This window comes from Schizosaccharomyces octosporus, assembly GCF_000150505.1.
Source record: "Schizosaccharomyces octosporus yFS286 unplaced genomic scaffold supercont6.2, whole genome shotgun sequence".
Classification (NCBI taxonomy): domain Eukaryota; kingdom Fungi; phylum Ascomycota; class Schizosaccharomycetes; order Schizosaccharomycetales; family Schizosaccharomycetaceae; genus Schizosaccharomyces; species Schizosaccharomyces octosporus.
In genome coordinates, this window is record NW_013185620.1 from 3,708,712 (window position 1) to 3,725,148 (window position 16,437).

General features: G+C 36.7%; 5 protein-coding genes across 5 annotated transcripts; 2 read left to right on the top strand and 3 right to left on the bottom strand.

Moving 5' to 3' along the window:
- Positions 1-996: 996 nt before the first annotated feature.
- On the bottom strand, positions 997-5,689 carry SOCG_01081 (SNF2 family helicase Swr1). Its single transcript, XM_013163501.1, has one exon. It carries the CDS (start codon positions 5,589-5,591, stop codon positions 1,707-1,709), a length of 3,885 nt encoding a protein of 1,294 aa, XP_013018955.1. The 5' UTR covers positions 5,592-5,689; the 3' UTR covers positions 997-1,706.
- Positions 5,690-5,998: 309 nt separating this feature from the next.
- Positions 5,999-10,067, bottom strand: SOCG_01082 (C2 domain-containing protein). The gene is made up of 3 exons (XM_013163502.1): positions 9,840-10,067; positions 8,580-9,795; positions 5,999-8,525 (listed from the first exon to the last, which is right to left on the bottom strand). Exons 1-3 carry the CDS (start codon positions 9,920-9,922, stop codon positions 6,093-6,095), a joined length of 3,732 nt encoding a protein of 1,243 aa, XP_013018956.1. The 5' UTR covers positions 9,923-10,067; the 3' UTR covers positions 5,999-6,092.
- Positions 10,068-10,110: 43 nt separating this feature from the next.
- Positions 10,111-12,298, top strand: SOCG_01083 (chromosome segregation protein Pcs1). The gene is made up of 4 exons (XM_013163503.1): positions 10,111-10,281; positions 10,328-10,774; positions 10,824-11,042; positions 11,097-12,298. The coding sequence occupies exons 2-4, from the start codon at positions 10,453-10,455 to the stop codon at positions 11,273-11,275; spliced, it is 720 nt and encodes a 239-aa protein (XP_013018957.1). The 5' UTR covers positions 10,111-10,281; positions 10,328-10,452; the 3' UTR covers positions 11,276-12,298.
- On the bottom strand, positions 11,270-12,215 carry SOCG_01084 (ubiquitin conjugating enzyme Ubc13). The gene is made up of 4 exons (XM_013163504.1): positions 12,116-12,215; positions 11,907-12,068; positions 11,719-11,803; positions 11,270-11,645 (listed from the first exon to the last, which is right to left on the bottom strand). Exons 1-4 carry the CDS (start codon positions 12,140-12,142, stop codon positions 11,473-11,475), a joined length of 447 nt encoding a protein of 148 aa, XP_013018958.1. The 5' UTR covers positions 12,143-12,215; the 3' UTR covers positions 11,270-11,472.
- Positions 12,258-16,406, top strand: SOCG_01085 (ubiquitin-protein ligase E3). Its single transcript, XM_013163505.1, has one exon. It carries the CDS (start codon positions 12,450-12,452, stop codon positions 16,257-16,259), a length of 3,810 nt encoding a protein of 1,269 aa, XP_013018959.1. The 5' UTR covers positions 12,258-12,449; the 3' UTR covers positions 16,260-16,406.
- Positions 16,407-16,437: the final 31 nt, after the last annotated feature.

The following is a 16,437-nucleotide window of genomic DNA, read 5'->3' on the forward strand; positions in this document are numbered from 1 at the left end:
TTTTCCCTTTTTTTCTAATAATGAATAATAATAAGCAAAAGAATTTAATATCTGAAAAGAAGTAGAAACGAAAACAATTTAAGAAAAGAAAAGGACTTTTGAACACAAACAAAGAATTTACAAACATATCTATCAAAATCCAGGAAATCAGTTAGCTAGAATACTTTTGAATAAAATACTTCAGCAAACCAGTTCCTACAGTTATGTGATTTCCTCAATGGAGTTGTCTTCCTTTCCATCGTAAATAGTAAGCCAATTTGTTAACACTTGATCCCAGCTCATAAATATCAACGAATTTGAGGATTTCCTTACACATTACTAGAAGCTTTTTTATTTTTTTTGTTTAATTTTGGTTTTTGCTTTCCGTCGAGCACTCGAATTGTTTCACATTTCCAACGCAACATCCTATAAGGTGAAATTGCATTAAACGCAATAAATGGACTTGCTTTTTGTTGCTTTCCTCTTCTTTCTATCTACTCCACATTCCTCTTCGAACAGTCGTCTATATACTTTGTTTTCATTTTGTAATACACTTTCTTTAGTATTATCCTGTTTCTATTTCTCCAAATATCCTCACATTGAAACGTATATTATATATAATTATATTCATGTTCAATAGTAATACATACCCCAGACGACTCGTTACAAGCGAATGTACTCGAGTACGCTTTTTGCAAGTTACAAACGTCACCTAATGGGTCCTGCGCATATAACCAACTTGCTTTGCTTGCCTTTTTCTCGATTCTTGCCAGCGTAGCAATTTCGATTAAATGCAAGGCATATTTTAAAATTTTATCTTACATCTTGAAATGTGAACTTATCAGCGTTTTTCGTATTGCTCTACTTCTTTTTTTGATACGTTATTGAATGTATGTGAGAAGAGTTTGAAAGGTGTCAACGTAAGACTATTTTGAAGAAATAACGCCGTTATACACAGACAACTCTCGGAAACTGGCTTGCTGATTGATGAGAAGTTTTCAAACTTTTGTTGTGTTGAATTAAATAGTTACTTCATTCATTATATGGCAATATTATTTAAAAGAATCTCTCATCTACAGATTTTAATATATAGTAGAATTGTGACAATTTCTATTTTATTAATGAATTAAGTCGTTCTTCAACAAACCATTGCTGAATAGGATGTTTCCTTGGAATTTATTAGGGTATACTCATCTAGAGATAGCTCAGGTAAATTGGTAGTTATAGTCGGTAAAAGATTCACTACGAATGCCAGCTCAAATATATTTTCGCCCGGGTCTCATCTTCTTTTCACAATTTACTTCTGTAAAAATAACTCTTCCATAATAAAGACGGAATGGAATTCTCGCCATCAAGTTTGAAGTTGACGTGCGAGAACATATGTTGCTCTAGAACGAAATCCATTTCAACATTCCATATAGATTTGTTTTCAAAAAAGTTGAAAAAAAATTTTAGTTACGTGAAGGGACAGCGTCCAGTTTCATAACCCTCAGTTTCTTTGAGAAATAGAAAAAAAAAACATGTATGGGAAAATCCAACTTTAGCACTTCTTGATTTGTATTCTTTTGAAAACCATACCATCATCTTAAAATCAAATAAATAGTCTTGTTTAAAAGGATAATTATGAAAATATCCATCTTATTAATGTTTACGTATCATCATGACAAAGATTATTTACCAGAAATAATCGTTTTCTTTCTTGATTCTTTCTTAAATTAATGCTTGGCTTACCATTCATCACTAGTACCTTCACGTTCCAAAAATCCAATCATATACTCATCAATATGTCCAAGAGTATCGTCAACCGTTTCTTGTTCCAAATCTCCTTCTTCTTCGTTCTCGAATCCGACCTCATCAAAAATTGACTGCTGTTCTTCCTCATCTTCAGCTTCTTTGTCGTAGACAGGAGTCATACTTGATGGGGATGAAGTGCTTTCCATAGCAGATGATAATTGGGGTGTAGGGATGTCAATAAACTCATTTCTTTCGAGTACTGACTCTTTCCGGGCAACTTGCGCGGCCTTTACATCTTCTTCATCTTCAGCAGCTGCCAAAGCATCTTCCCAATGTTCATCATCTGCTTTGTTTGTGGTTTCTGCTTCGGCCTCCTCTAAATATTTTTCATCCAAATCAAATAAATCCAAAACGTCGGCTTTTCGGAACCATTCAGTGGTGAACTCACCTCCTTGTATGACAATCTTATCAAGCATCCGTTTTTGATTTGCCCTTCTTAGCATATTAGATTCAACCGTATATTCGCTGATGAGACGATAAATGTGAACATCCCTTGTCTGGCCAATTCTATGAGAACGATCCTGTGCTTGAGCGTCTAATTGTGGATTCCAATCTGAATCGTAAAAAATAACTGTATCAGCACCGGTCAAATTGATTCCCAATCCACCGCTTCTAGTAGACAAAATGAATACTGGAATCTTATCATCGTTGTTGAATCTTTCAGTTAAAATTTGCCTTTGTTCTATCTTCGTAGCACCATCCAACCTTAAGTATCGATGACCGTGTATGTTTAAGAATTGTTCCAAGATGTCTAACACCTTTGTCATTTGGGTAAAAATTAAAGCTCGATGACCGTTCGAAATTAAATCTCTTAATAACTTGTCAAGAACTTGTAGCTTACCGCAATCATACTGCAATAATCGACGATCAGGAAATGCAATAGCAAGTCTCGTTGCAGCCTGATGCCATGGCCAATTATCTTGCTTCATTTGAGGCAATACTTTGTGTTTAACAGGTTCGGTAAACAATTCTGGCAAATCTACAACAACAGCTTTCGGTGTGATGCAAGCAAAGTTCTGAAGAACTTCCTTCATCGAATCAGCGCGTTCTTCAACCCCTAAAATAGAGTCACGCAGCATTGAGGTTGTATTTAGAGTATACATGGGATCCTTTTGTGCAGTAACAGTATAATCTATAGCACGATAATTCCTTGGTAATTCTCTAACCATGCTTATAAGATTGCTGCCAAATATTGGTTTACGATTGCACTTTTGTTGGTTTAAGTACTTCTGATGGCGCATTGTCTCGAGTTCACGTTTATATTTTCTGTTTTGAAAATCAAGCCTGAATTCCGCCTTTTTTATATAATTTGCAGATGATTGCTGATCTATTTCCATTTCCAATAATGTACATCTTTTGTCATATCCATCAGATGCGCACAGCGCTCCTAATTCTCTTGATGTGACAGCGTCAAAGGACTCAGAGTCTGTACAGACAAGACGCAAAGTAGAAAGATCCAGCTTTCTCATTGGCTCGTCTTCCAATAGCTTTTTACGAACTAACATTTCTTTGATTTCCATATCAGCGATAGCTGACCGACGTTGAGCAAACGACGTAACAATCGGACGTTCTTCATGTAAATTAGGATGGTTACATACTTTACGAAGTTGCATCAGGCAATTAATAATGCTCATAAAATTTCCTGATGCTAATATTTCTCTCGTTCGAGCACGGTTGATAAAGTCATCGTACAAAAATCTTTGCCTTTTTGAAAGCTGGCAATACACAACATGTTCATATTTTCCTGGCATTTGCTTCTCCACTTCTGTTTTCAGACGGCGAAGAAGGTAAGGTCGTAAAACCCTGTGTAATTTTGCAACGGTAGTCATGGCTTCTTCATTCATTTCACTTCCCTCTTCAATTAGTCGGTCCATGGGTTTCGAAAACCAATCTTGAAAGTCTTTAAGATTAGCAAATCCAGAATTGGCGTCCGTCACACCAGCAGGCATCAAAAAATACAAGAGCGACCACAATTCAACCAAATTATTCTGCAATGGAGTACCCGTCAAGAGCAAACGATGTTCTGCGTTGAAGTTTAGTAATGACTGCCACCGTTGTGATCTAAAATTTTTAATATTATGGGCCTCATCTAAAATCATGTACTGCCATTTTTTTCGTCTAAAAGGCTGATGATCTTGTAAAACAAGTTGATAAGAGGTTATACAAACATGCCATGTATCTGGCTTATACCATCCCGCACGTTTCTCTTTCCGTTCTTGAGGGTTACCATAATAAGTTAATATCTTGAAACCAGGAAGAAACTTTTTAAACTCCATTTCCCAGTTTAACATAACACTTGTTGGAACAATAATTAAATGGGGTCCCCAGTTTTCTTTTTCACAGGCTAAATGAGCCAGCAAGGCAATTGTCTGAATAGTCTTACCTAACCCCATTTCGTCAGCTAAAATACCATTGGTATTGCTGTCATGAAGTGCAGTCAACCATTCCAATCCAAACTGTTGATACTCACGAAGGAAACCCCGAAAAAGAAAAGGAATATCAACTTTATTCGCCGTTATGGCAGAGTGCTCATTTTTCTGAGTATCTTTGGAACCTTCATTCTCAATTTGCTGTCGTTTCCTAGAGGTCTTTTCCTCATCTTCGTAAAATCGCTTTTTTGATTGAACAGAATCATCATACAGAGAAGATAAAGTGGACTCATTTTCCGATTCATCTTCGTGATTTTTGGAGCGTGAGCTACCATAATTGGAAGTCTTATTCCTTTGTTTGTTGGACAAAGCCTCCTCAAAGTTACCGTTTAAGTCTTTCTTTATTCCATTTTCTGAAGCTAGCTTTCTAGCAGAAGCACGAGTTACGCGGCTAGGGTTTGTCTGAGTCTTCAAACTGCTTTCATCGGTCTTAGGTGACGCAACCTGTTCTTTTTTGATTTCTTCGTCTTCAGAAATATCTTCAGATAATTCATTTTCAGAATCAAGCTGATCTTCGTCAGATTCATCAGATTCAACGTTTTGACCGAGTGAGTCAACCACTTCAGGATTACTATATTTAAGTTTCAACTCATCGATTGACAATTGGTCATCTGGAGTATCCCTTAAATAGTTCAAATCAATTTTTGGAGGCTTGTCTTTTTCCTTCTTCTGCTTAGCAGATGTAGGACCGGTTTGCCGTTCAATTCTAGCTTCTAGTAAATCGGTAGAGTGTTTCAAAATATTGGCCAAATGTTCTTTGCCTGCTAGACGATGCGCCTCTTCGGCACGTTCCACTCGTCTTCTCCGAACTTCTCTTTCTACTACTTTCCACTTTTTACGTATTTCCCAAGCGGTTCTTTTCGCTAATAGACGAATTCGCTTTTCTTCTTCTTTAGCTTTTCTTTCATCCGCTCCGGAAAGACGTTTAAAATGCCCTAAAATCATACCGGACACTTTACGAGCTCGCGATGCTCGTACTTTCCTTTCATTGTGCATATAACGGGCTAACCCATGAATATGAGATAAAAAATTATCTCTGTATGACAAAGGAGGCCTCATGGAGCCTGGTCCCTTTTTCAATTCCACTGGAGCCTCAGCGCTGAAGTATCCCTTTCTTCGGAACTCTTCAATTCTTCGACGAAGATTGACTTCACCTTCTACTTTTTCTTCGGCAGATTGAGCATCATAATCACCATCTTCTAATGATACATACGAACTTAAAAAGTCTTCTAGATTTTCGTACTTTGGTTTTTCCACAACATGCCCAGCATGGGTGACTATAAGCTCAGGTTCACGCAGATGAACGCGTAATTTGAAATTCGAAGAATCTTCTTTTTTTATAAAGGAACCAGGTCCATCTACATTCTTCTCCGACTCTTCGTAAGTCATAGAATTGATCTAGTCATTTGACTATGTGGTAGTGGTAGAAGGATGAAGTTAGAAATACCACCGACTGACCACAAAATTTCTTGGTGCAAGTAGAAAATGGCGATTTCTTGTCGGTTTCAGATTAAATTATCTTACTTGATTATATACATATGAAATAAACTTTTCCTTCCTTTTCCAAATTGTATACGTTCATATTCAGCTTTCTGACACCATTTGTACGGTATACGGCTAATACTAACTTCTTCGGCTTTATAAAAAAAGTAAGTTGTAAAATATATTAAAATAAATCTTTAAACTATTTAGGAGGACTCGATGAAATGCGGTCAATAATGGCTAGGAATAGAACACACTTACTACTGAAATACCTAGTATTTACTAGTATTACTAGTGTATCGACATTCAATTTACATTATATTAAAAGCAAAAAGATAAATTAATTGAATCCAGTATCAACAAGCATTTGTACACCAAAGTAACTACCACAGAAGTCTTTAAGACTCATTACACTTTTTTTAAATGCCCGAGCGGCATCACGTACCCATTTCTCATAGCATCAGCCATTCTAAGTTTATCCTTTCTCTGGAAATGCTTCAATAAGAATCTTTTTGAATTGGCCCGCATCCGTAAAATCCTTAGGATAATACGTTCGTTCCTTTCTAGTTCACCCTCCTTAGTTTGTCGAATCGGTGGAACATATTGTTTTATTGTTCCTGATCTATATATTTCCTTGTTGCTCAACTTCGCTAGTTTTGACATTTCTGCATTGTTTTCGGGTGATACGTTTACTAATCGAGAAGAATGGAACAAATGCAATGTAATTTTTTCACATTCTTCCAATAATTCATCCGTAGACTTATCGTAATACTCATGTATTTTTAGAAGTTCTTGGTAATGTTCCGTTTCCAATACCGAAAGGTTAACACCTTCGCCATTAGCGTGTAGATAGTCTTTAAGAAATTGTAACCAACTGTATACAATTTTCAGTTGACTTTCAGAAAGTGGCTTCCTCTCAATTGGTTTTGCAGAGACAGGAGGCAGTAATAAATCTTCTATAGTACACATTACTTCGTCCCATACGTAAGACATAACCGTCACAAAGACATCTTTTGATAGATGTCGAGCAATCACTGAGAAATTAACGTCAAAAAAGTCAAGTAAGTCATTAATTGCAGATTCGATTTCAACATCAGTCAACTCATGGTTTTCTCTCTTTGGATCCCCCCTCTTTGAAAAGGAAGTCAATGCAGCTCTATTAAACAAACTAGTTACAGAAGTCATAGTCTTATCAAAATCCATCCATGAACCTGATAATAGCTTCCTTAGAGTCGACATTGATAAATTCTGACTTATAACTGGATCCATTTTGTTGACAATAAACCTAATCATTTCACTTTGAGATCTTTCCAAATCATGGTAAGTACGACCAACATAAAAACCGATATGTTCTTTTTCGCCGTCCATTTCGATCCTTACAAGCAATTCACCATGTGGATTCAAGTTCAACCAATCTTCTCTAGCGATATAATCGCCATATACTTTAGGCGTTAAAGGGAATGAACATCTTCCAAATATCTCATGATCGCCAAACTTCCCTTTAGACCATAAATTGGCTGTAATTATTAAAGAATCTTTTGCTTTTATTTCAAAAGTATCATCCCAACGGGGGTTCATAGAATGAATTGGCCTAGTTTTTCCTATCCGCTTTCCTCTATTATCAGTAAGGACAACATAGGATGTTCGAATCTTTCCAGTATCATCCGGCTGTAAATTTTCTCCACGAATAACCTTCACTGTATACAGATAATTAGTAGTGGAAAGCTTCTGAACTTTCGTAGATTCTGCCTGGTCAAGAGCTTGAACTAATTCTTGAAGATTTATTTTACTTTCAAGTTCTTCATATGCCTGTATAGCATAATGCACATTATTCAGCAGGATACACATGAAAGTAGAAAAGTGAAAAGGTAGAACCTCAGATGTACCGGACAACATTGTTCGGGCTTTCGATAACCAAGATGAGCCTGAGCTTTCATTTTCAGCTTGTAAGTCCACATTGTCGTCCTTCTTGTTAGCTTCGTCAAAAAAGGTCTTTAGTGCCCAAGAAGTGTATTTAGATAAAACCATATACACAATCCTAAAAAACTTTGTAAAAAACCTCGCGTTGCAAAGAGCGTCCTCCCATTCAAAGTTCATGAGTGTACGTAAAGACTGATGAAAAGCATGAAAAAGATCGATAATTGAACTACTGCATGCTGCTTCCTTGTTCAAAGTATCAAATTTGTCCTTTTGTAATGCTCTTTCAAGCCAATCGTTTGCGTTAACTTCTACGTTATTCAACCAAGAATCCACGAATGGTTGAAAAAAACCTTCAAAGTTACCAAGCTCGTATTCATCTTGATGGTAAAAACGAAGTAAATTTATCATTTTCTTCAAATCTCCGTAAGCATCAATCATGTCATTAGTAAGAGCATCGAGATCACCCTTTGCATTACTTTGAAGATGCGCCTTAGTCACCTTCATTGCAGACGTAATATAATTAGGCAAAACAACACTAGTGAATAAGCTTGGTAAGGAAATTATACCAAATATAGTTTCCGGGCATGTTCGTTGGATAAATTCAACTCTATCATTCAGGGCACGACTGTGCAGTAGAATTTCGTCGATTCCATCAGAAACGAATTTTCTTGTCGATATATTAAATTCCTTTAAAAAAATCTCTTGACAAGTTTCTTGTAAGCATAATGCAATTGATATAAGTTCTGCTTTTGGATTTAAATCCTCGTTTACCAGTTTACCATTTTCAAGGCATAGTTCTAGTATAGCTAATAAATTGTTGTAGTTAGATTTCTTGTTATTTAGAACATTAATGAGGGATATCTTGAATCTTTGTAAAAGGACGTTTCGGATTCCTGTAAGAGCTGTTTTAAGCATAGATACCTGATAATCGTTAGTAACGTTTGAAAATATAAAATGTAAAGTTAGTTAACTTACATCTACTTTTGGCCAGTATACACACTCAAACTCCTTCGTCACCTTAGATAACTCGCCAAAATAATTTACGACATCCATCATCGATATAAAGTCTTTTTGAAAATACTCACGAGCAAGCTCCATGCTCAATGCTAATCGACTTGAAGGTAAAATTCTCCAATAGATTGAACATTCACGAATGAACGTATTAACATTTTTCTCTTCTGTCGGGTCAGAAACGCCACAACGATATTGAAGACAAAGTGCTAGCAACTGCCGAAAATAAGGGCGTGTAACTGGAGGGACGCAAGTTAGTGTCTCTGGCGCACTAGCAGAGCTAGTTCCATTATTTCTGTGATAAATTTCTGACAAAAGCGGATTGAAACTGAGTATTATTTTTCGATGTTGCTCTAGAATCTGCAGTTCACGGGTTTTATAAGTAGAATAAGCTTTGTAATTGGAAAAGTCCAAAACAGATTGGGAATATTTACAAGTGTCATTTTCGAGATCGTCAATTAATATCGTAATATCTTTGTATATAGCCGATTCATCAATAGTAGGGAACATATTTTCGGCATCCAATAAAACTTTGGAGTATGCTACCTTAAATACCGAAGCAAATATTTTTAGGAGAGGAAATGAAGAGAAATCGAATTTTTCAGCTCCTTTGCTAACACGTTTTGAGGTCAAAATATCTGTACGGCTCTGAATTTTTGATTTATACATATTAAGGTGAACAATAAATTCAGACGTAGCAGCAAGCAGTTGCCGATTAATTAGAATAGATTCACATAAATCTATAAACCAGACAGAGATCTCATCAGACAAATTACTTTCAAAGGAACCCAAGCGTTTTGTGAGTTCAGATGAAACTGAACTAGTGAAAATTAGGAACAAATCTTCAATTCTTCGAGACTCTTTCATCTGTTTCATTATGTAGGATTTACTTATGGTGGTATAGAAAGCGGCGAAGGTACCACGAAGCAACTGATCTTGATACTTTGGGTTACGACCCATACTTATATTTTCAAGTTCAATCGTTAAGTACTTTATAAACTCCTTGGGATATTTAAGTGACCCTCGTTTTTCCTTTATGTTAACAGCATTACTATTGTTAGTTATAGCAGAAGCCTTCTTATCAGAAATTAGCTGGCTAGTTGATACAGACTGTAATGTAGAGGGAGCTAGCGCGCGATATTGAACCAAAAACAACACTAAAACGTTCTTTAAAGACCAGCTAAACATGTCAGTTTGTCCTCATAGTATTAAAAATAATCTTACTAGTATAATTCTTCTTTTGGTATAGCTTCAGCTAGCTGAACTTCCTTTGTATGAAGGGGGAGAGGTTTACGTCTGCAATTCATTCCATTTAGACTTCTGAATTAATGCAAATGGTGATTAATCTATGCAAATTCGGTTGTATAATACAAAATCCTGGTATGAGCAAATAAATAAGAATGCAAGTGGTATAGGTTAAAGATAGGTAAGAGCCTATGGATCATTCTGCGGTCTACCAAAACGATGTAGAATGTACTAATTCTCTTCTATTTTGCTAAAGTTAAATAAAGAGATAATATAATCGTAACATTTGTTTCAATTGAGTGAAAAGTTTACTAAATCCAGTATTTCTTACAGAGTACTTCACAACTCTTGACATCGCGAATTACAGATTTAAAAAAGAAAAATAACTTATTCTTGGAAGATGATAATCTTCGCATATATCGTAGGTGAATAAAAGTATATTCGATTAAAAGCTAAATGAAGTTTAGTGTAGACCCACCTTTGAATCCACACGAATCTACAAGTCAGTCGTAAATCGACACTTTCAAAAAAAATCAGAAACCGGTAAGAAAGCACGGTTAAATTCACTGTGCTTATTTGAGTTAGTTCCCGGATGGATCAACAATCGTTAAAAACTAGTCGTAAAACATTTAAGCAACGGAGAGACTCTCCAGAAAAAGAGGAATCACATCTAGACATTAAAGAAAACATTTTGTCTAAAGATCATAGAAAATATGGTACTGAAAAAGACAATGATAAGCCAAATGTCGAGCCTTTAAGTATACCGCGTTTCGATGATAATAATCTTCCTAGGGAACGGCGGCACGAATATAATGAGTTATCAAAACTATTAAGCAAAATAAATGCATTGCAAGAGCAATCTTTTCGTATGGCTACTAAAGAGATTGTTCACACTTCAGAAACTCAATCTAAAGGTATAGTCACTAAATACCATGAGCATCTTTGTTTACTAACACAAACAAGAACTTTATGGAACGATAGCTGAATTAAAAAGAGAATTGGAGAGTGAAAAAAAAAATAATGATCAATTACGCCAAGAACTTGCCGAAAGCAAACATTATGTTCAAGAAGTCGATGAAGAGAAATTGCTAGTTAAGGAGCTTTTTGGTCTTGAAGTTCTTTCTTCCAAAGTCGTCGAAGAAGGAATTCGCTATACCTGTAGAAATACTGGTAGACGAGGACGTATGTAGTGTCAATTTTGTGGAATATTTACGACTAACAGCTTTACGAATATAGAATTGGAGTATCAGTTACTACTAGACGATTCAAACTTCACGTTTACACCCTGTTTGCATCCACAGCGTGATGCTGAGTTGATGGATTACTTACCAGAATACCTTACAGAAGAGATAATATTTACGAAGGAACAGGGAAAGTTATTTTCGGCTCGAATTATGAAGGCTCTGCAAGACTAAACGGACAGTTTTCCTTTAAAATCAATATGTATACTAAGTTCTGTTGAGGAAGAGCTGCTATATTTGAAAATTCACTTGTATTATGTGTCAGATATTTACTTCCTCACGTTTGAAGATAATTGGTAGCGCGAAAAACATAACGATAGCATAGGTAAATACTGTCATGTATCATAAAAGAATCGTATTCAATCTATTAATTACAAAGCATACTTTTGAGTCCACTCGCGAGCATTTAAAATGGCTTGTTGCTCATTGTCTTTCCAGATTTTAGCAACATCATTGTCCAGAGGGTCGTCTGGATTTGGTGCTCCCATTAGGGCTTGGATAGACAATAGGACAGTACGAATTTGAAGAGCGGGACTCCAATCCTCTATTCATTGTTAGCAGATATCCCTTAAATTTCGAAAGGTTTTAATAAAAAAATTTGTAACTGAGCTTCTTACTTTTCAACGTGGAAAGGCAAATTCTACCAAGTTTATCAACATTAGGGTGATAAATTTTAGTCAAGAAACGAACACTAGGGGGCATCTATAACGGTGGTTAGTGTTTCCTATTGCTAATTCTTTCAGTCTGAACCGTCTGCGAACGTGCGTTAGACAGAACTTTATTCTTTCGCACAGGTCCAACATACCATGGGATATTCTTCGGGTAAAAAGAGCTCCAAATGAAACTTTCCTCCTTCATAAGCAGATTGATGAGGTCCTTCAATTGTGATTTGGAAGTAGCGCAGATTATCCTCCATAGGAGATGCCTCTATTCCTGGCGGAGGGTCTCTTGTCAAAGTGTCGATTTCCTATTTTTGATTAGTACAGTTTCTATTATAGGTCCTTAAAAATCTACCTTTATAATACGTTTAGGAAGAGCCATAATAAATCAATGAAATAGGCACTTTTTAGTTGCAGTCCCCCAAATGCGAATTCTTTGGTGTATTTGCAATCTATTAACGATGGTATGCTATACCCTTATATATACGTTAGCGACATACAAGGATGGTTTAAAGGGTTACACCATGTAAACAAACGCACAGAAGGAACTTCATGAACTAACCTGATGCCATGATTTTTCCTTTTTGAAATTCTGCATGTATTTAAACATTAATGAATAAAAAACGTTTTTTGGAATTTTGATGTGAATAAGGTTTTTGTTTTGAGATTTTCTTTTTGGCATTATAATAATGGAGTCTTCATCTCTGAACGTTAGTGATGAACCTTCAATTTCTTCGAATGTATCGCCTAAACTTCGGACTACTTCACTTTCCTCAATGGAACAACGAAAGGAGGGAAGCAGTGTCGATGCTAGTAAAACACCTACTGATACTTATAACTCTAGCGTACGTTCCGATGAAAGGAGTAATGAATCTGAAAAAGGATCGATGAAGATAAAAAAATTATCTTCAACTTCTTATGTCAATTTATCCAGCAGCGATCGATCTGAGACTCTACTACCGCCTACTCCCACCATAACCTCTGTTTACTCTTCCCCAGTTGAACAATATAGCTACGATTCTAGACATTCATTTCGTTTAGAGAATTCATCTGATGACCGCCAAAATACCAATAGAAATTCTACCTTGGTGGTACCTCAAACAGAAGAAAATCTGCCATCTATGTTAGGCCAACCGCAAGGAAATGACTCAACTCTAGGTCTTTACGGAAGCAGTACATTTGATCGTCAACTTTCTATTCAGGTGAATCAGCCTGTTGGTGCAATGTCTTTATCTCCATGCGGTAGAGACGTGGCGTTGGCTTCACGCAATGGCCTTTTAGTAATTGATTTGGATAATCCTTATAATCCACCTCGGATGTTGCGACATTCAACTCCTTGGGAAGTTGCTGATGCTCAATGGAGTGTTCATGCTGCTAGGGATCAATGGGTTGTCACGACGTCAAATCAAAAAACAATCGTGTGGAACCTTGCACTTCCTAATGAAAATGCTATAGAGTTTATGCTACATGGACATACACGTGCTGTTACTGATATGAACTGGCACAGACAGTACCCAGATATTTTGGCTACGAGTTCCATTGACTCTTCCGTTCATTGCTGGGATCTACGAACTCCCAGGTTCCCTGTCAATTCTTATTATGATTGGCATAATGGTGCAACACAAGTTAAATGGAATTACCGTAATCCTCATGTGTTAGCGTCTAGTCACGGTCGTTTTGTGCATATTTGGGATGACCGATATGGCTCTGGGCCCTTACATACAATTCAGACTTCGGCAAGCATCACAAAAATTAACGGTTTAGAGTTTAATAAAGTCAGTGAAACTCGTCTACTAACTTGTGCTATGGATCGCACTGTTAAATTTTGGGATTATTCAGAATCTACCATTGAACCGGAGCACTTGATTACAACCGACGCTCCAGTCTGGAAAGCAAGATTTACGCCTTTTGGTGAAGGTGTTATGCTAATGCCACAAAGGGGTGATAACTCTGTTCATCTGTATGATGTTCGTAATCTCAATGAGGGTGGTCCTCGACCCGTTCATACCTTTTCTGGTCATACCGACTTGGTAAAGGAATTCTTATGGAGATGTCGTGGTGAAGACGTTTTTGATAAAGACAACCGAGACTTTCAATTGATCACATGGTCTAAAGATCGATATGTACGTTTATGGCCGATTTCTAAGGACGTATTACAATCAACTGGGCATGATTCTTCCAAACCAATTCCTTTTTCTCTCCCTAGATATGGGGCAAAGTATCGAACCTATGCTCGTGAGCCATTCAAAGAGTGCATAAAACTTAACGAAAAGGAATCCAATAATTTGGAAGTTCTTAATAAGGAAAAACCGACGGATTTGAACGCAGAAACTAGTAATAGTTTTCTAGGTGAATCATCTATAGGTTTTGCCCCTAATATTAGCCGAAGACGTCAAAAAAATACTAATGGCTCATCGAATGCTGGATTCATGACTCGTTCTACAAAGCTGCAGGATAATCTAACGCCTTTAAACTGGCTTCGCGGAATTTCAATGGGTCGTCAAGCGAATGCTGATTGGGAAGTTCCTCAGAATCTTGGTGAGGAGCTGTCTTGGATCGGTCAAAAATATGGAAACGTAAATTTTGAGGAAATCGATGTAGCTCAAAGAAAATGCAGGATATCTTTAAATGCTCCGCTATTACCAGAAGGAGCTTTCACTTTTATTCGTTTACGAATACAATTTCCTTTGGGTTATCCAGTTTCAGCGAGTCCTATATTCCATTTGGAAAAATCCAGCGCATTTAGTGATGATCAGTTTAATCGCATTTTATCAACGCTGAATATAATTTCAAGTCATTGTATCACTTCTAAAAAGCCATGCATGGACGGCTGCTTATCTTTTCTTTCAGGGGAGTCGACGAGTGAGGACGTTTGGAAATTTAAAGAAACAGATGAAGATTCAGATACTTCGTCTGAATCTTCTGATGCATTTGTAGAAAACTTTCCTAGTATTTCGGATTTCCGGGGTGGTGATCGTGGTCTCTCTCATATAAAGCAAAATATTCCTTTACCTAAGACTTGTGCGGCGATTTTCTGTAATGATACTCTGGTATGTTTCTTTACTACACAGCGGGAGAAGACTTCTGGTCATACTTCAATAAATCGTGAAAATCACGGCCGGCAGAAGTTGTTTGAGTCATTCGGTGTTTTAGACGCGAATAATATCACAGAATCAGACTCGGTTAATTTCGATGAGGATCCGTCATTAGCTCAAGTTGGTTCTTCTGATTCGGACGAGGATTTTATATGGAACGTAGATGAAGCAAATACTAGCAGTCTCGTTTTCCCGAAGTATCGAAATAGCCTAGAATTAAACAACATAAACTCGAATAATTCTTTTTTCGGATCTCATCTGGCTCCCCGAGATATGTTTACGACAAATCGTTTCTCATCCAGAGGATCCACAAAACGTTCTATAGGTACAAACAAGACGTCTGTTGAAACGAGACATCTCGTGAAGTTTTTTGACATGAGTGAGACAGTTCCTACGAAGAAACACCTTGCTGCAGAGTACGTTATATTCGGTAATAAAGTCGATATTTGTAAACGAAATGCTGAGGTTGCCAAAGCTTTCGGGTATCATCATTTAATGGATTCATGGCTTTTCATTGGAAGAATGCTGAAGCTGCTGGATTTAAAAAACAACAAAAAGGAGATAGGAGCAAGAAGTTACTGGTTTGAGAATGGACTGTTCTTGAAAACAGTTCAGTCATTTTTGAATTACTATATCACTCAGGAAAACTTTCAGATGCTAGCGATGCTCTCATGCGTATTGGATGAGCCAGAGCTATATTCGGAGAATAAGCGGTTGGTAAACAGAAATAAAAGGCCTATTTCTGCGAAGCCAGATTCCGCGTTATTAAACAAAAGTTCGGGAAAGCTTACAATGAAGTCAGAAAAAGTTGAAAAAATGTCAAGTCAGTCATTGGCACGCATACTTGCCATACCTGAGAAAAAGTATGGCGATGGTAATTCTGTATATTCTATAGGAAGGGAGAGTACCATCCCAAAGAAAAAAACGTGGGTTGTTCAAGTTCGACCTGAGGCAGATGGTAGGAACGAAAAAGTCAATACTAAAGAAGAAGAAGTGTTTTGGCGTTTGCATGTTTGCTTTGCCTTTTGGAGATCATCTTATGCAGGACTGTTAGATCAATGGGGTTTTAATATTCAAAAACTGGAATTATTGAAGTTGAATGCTATATGTGAGAAGGATGGAGGAAGTTTTGGTGATCATGGAAAGCCTGATATGGTAACTGCTAGACAACAGCAAGCAGCGGTTGCTCTAATCAGAATGAGAAGAAAGGAAAGAAAAGATAAACTTGACGAACGTTGTTCTTTTTGTAATCTATCAATTCGGGGATTATCGAAAGTCTGTAGTTTGTGTTTACATGCGATTCATGAAGAATGTTTTTACGAATGGTTTTCTACACAAGATATGCTCACTCAGTACTGTCCATCAAGTTGTGGATGTCACTGTCAATACTTAAAACCAGAATGATGTGGTGATAATGATAATAGCTCCTTATTTGCTTAATTTATGTTGGTATATGCCCGTATAATGTGTTTTACTTGCAAGATTTAATAAAAAATAATAATTGTATATTGGTTATGGATGATAATATACTACTAATATTCTCGTACTCACGCAAGTTATAATAGATCTATAGATCTTTGAT

Coding starts and splice junctions, on each gene's coding strand:
- SOCG_01084 (XM_013163504.1), bottom strand. CDS start 12,142: ATGGCTCTTCCTAAACGTATTATAAAG. Junction 12,069..12,115: donor TTCCTAAACGTATTATAAAG/GTAGATTTTTAA, acceptor AATCAAAAATAG/GAAATCGACACTTTGACAAG. Junction 11,804..11,906: donor TACCCGAAGAATATCCCATG/GTATGTTGGACC, acceptor CCACCGTTATAG/ATGCCCCCTAGTGTTCGTTT.
- SOCG_01082 (XM_013163502.1), bottom strand. CDS start 9,922: ATGAATTGCAGACGTAAACCTCTCCCCCTTCATACAAAGGAAGTTCAG. Junction 9,796..9,839: donor CCAAAAGAAGAATTATACTA/GTAAGATTATTT, acceptor TGACATGTTTAG/CTGGTCTTTAAAGAACGTTT. Junction 8,526..8,579: donor TATACTGGCCAAAAGTAGAT/GTAAGTTAACTA, acceptor AACGATTATCAG/GTATCTATGCTTAAAACAGC.
- SOCG_01083 (XM_013163503.1), top strand. CDS start 10,453: ATGGATCAACAATCGTTAAAAACTAGTCGTAAAACATTTAAGCAACGG. Junction 10,775..10,823: donor TTCAGAAACTCAATCTAAAG/GTATAGTCACTA, acceptor AACACAAACAAG/AACTTTATGGAACGATAGCT. Junction 11,043..11,096: donor AAATACTGGTAGACGAGGAC/GTATGTAGTGTC, acceptor TTACGAATATAG/AATTGGAGTATCAGTTACTA.
- SOCG_01085 (XM_013163505.1), top strand. CDS start 12,450: ATGGAGTCTTCATCTCTGAACGTTAGTGATGAACCTTCAATTTCTTCG.
- SOCG_01081 (XM_013163501.1), bottom strand. CDS start 5,591: ATGACTTACGAAGAGTCGGAGAAGAATGTAGATGGACCTGGTTCCTTT.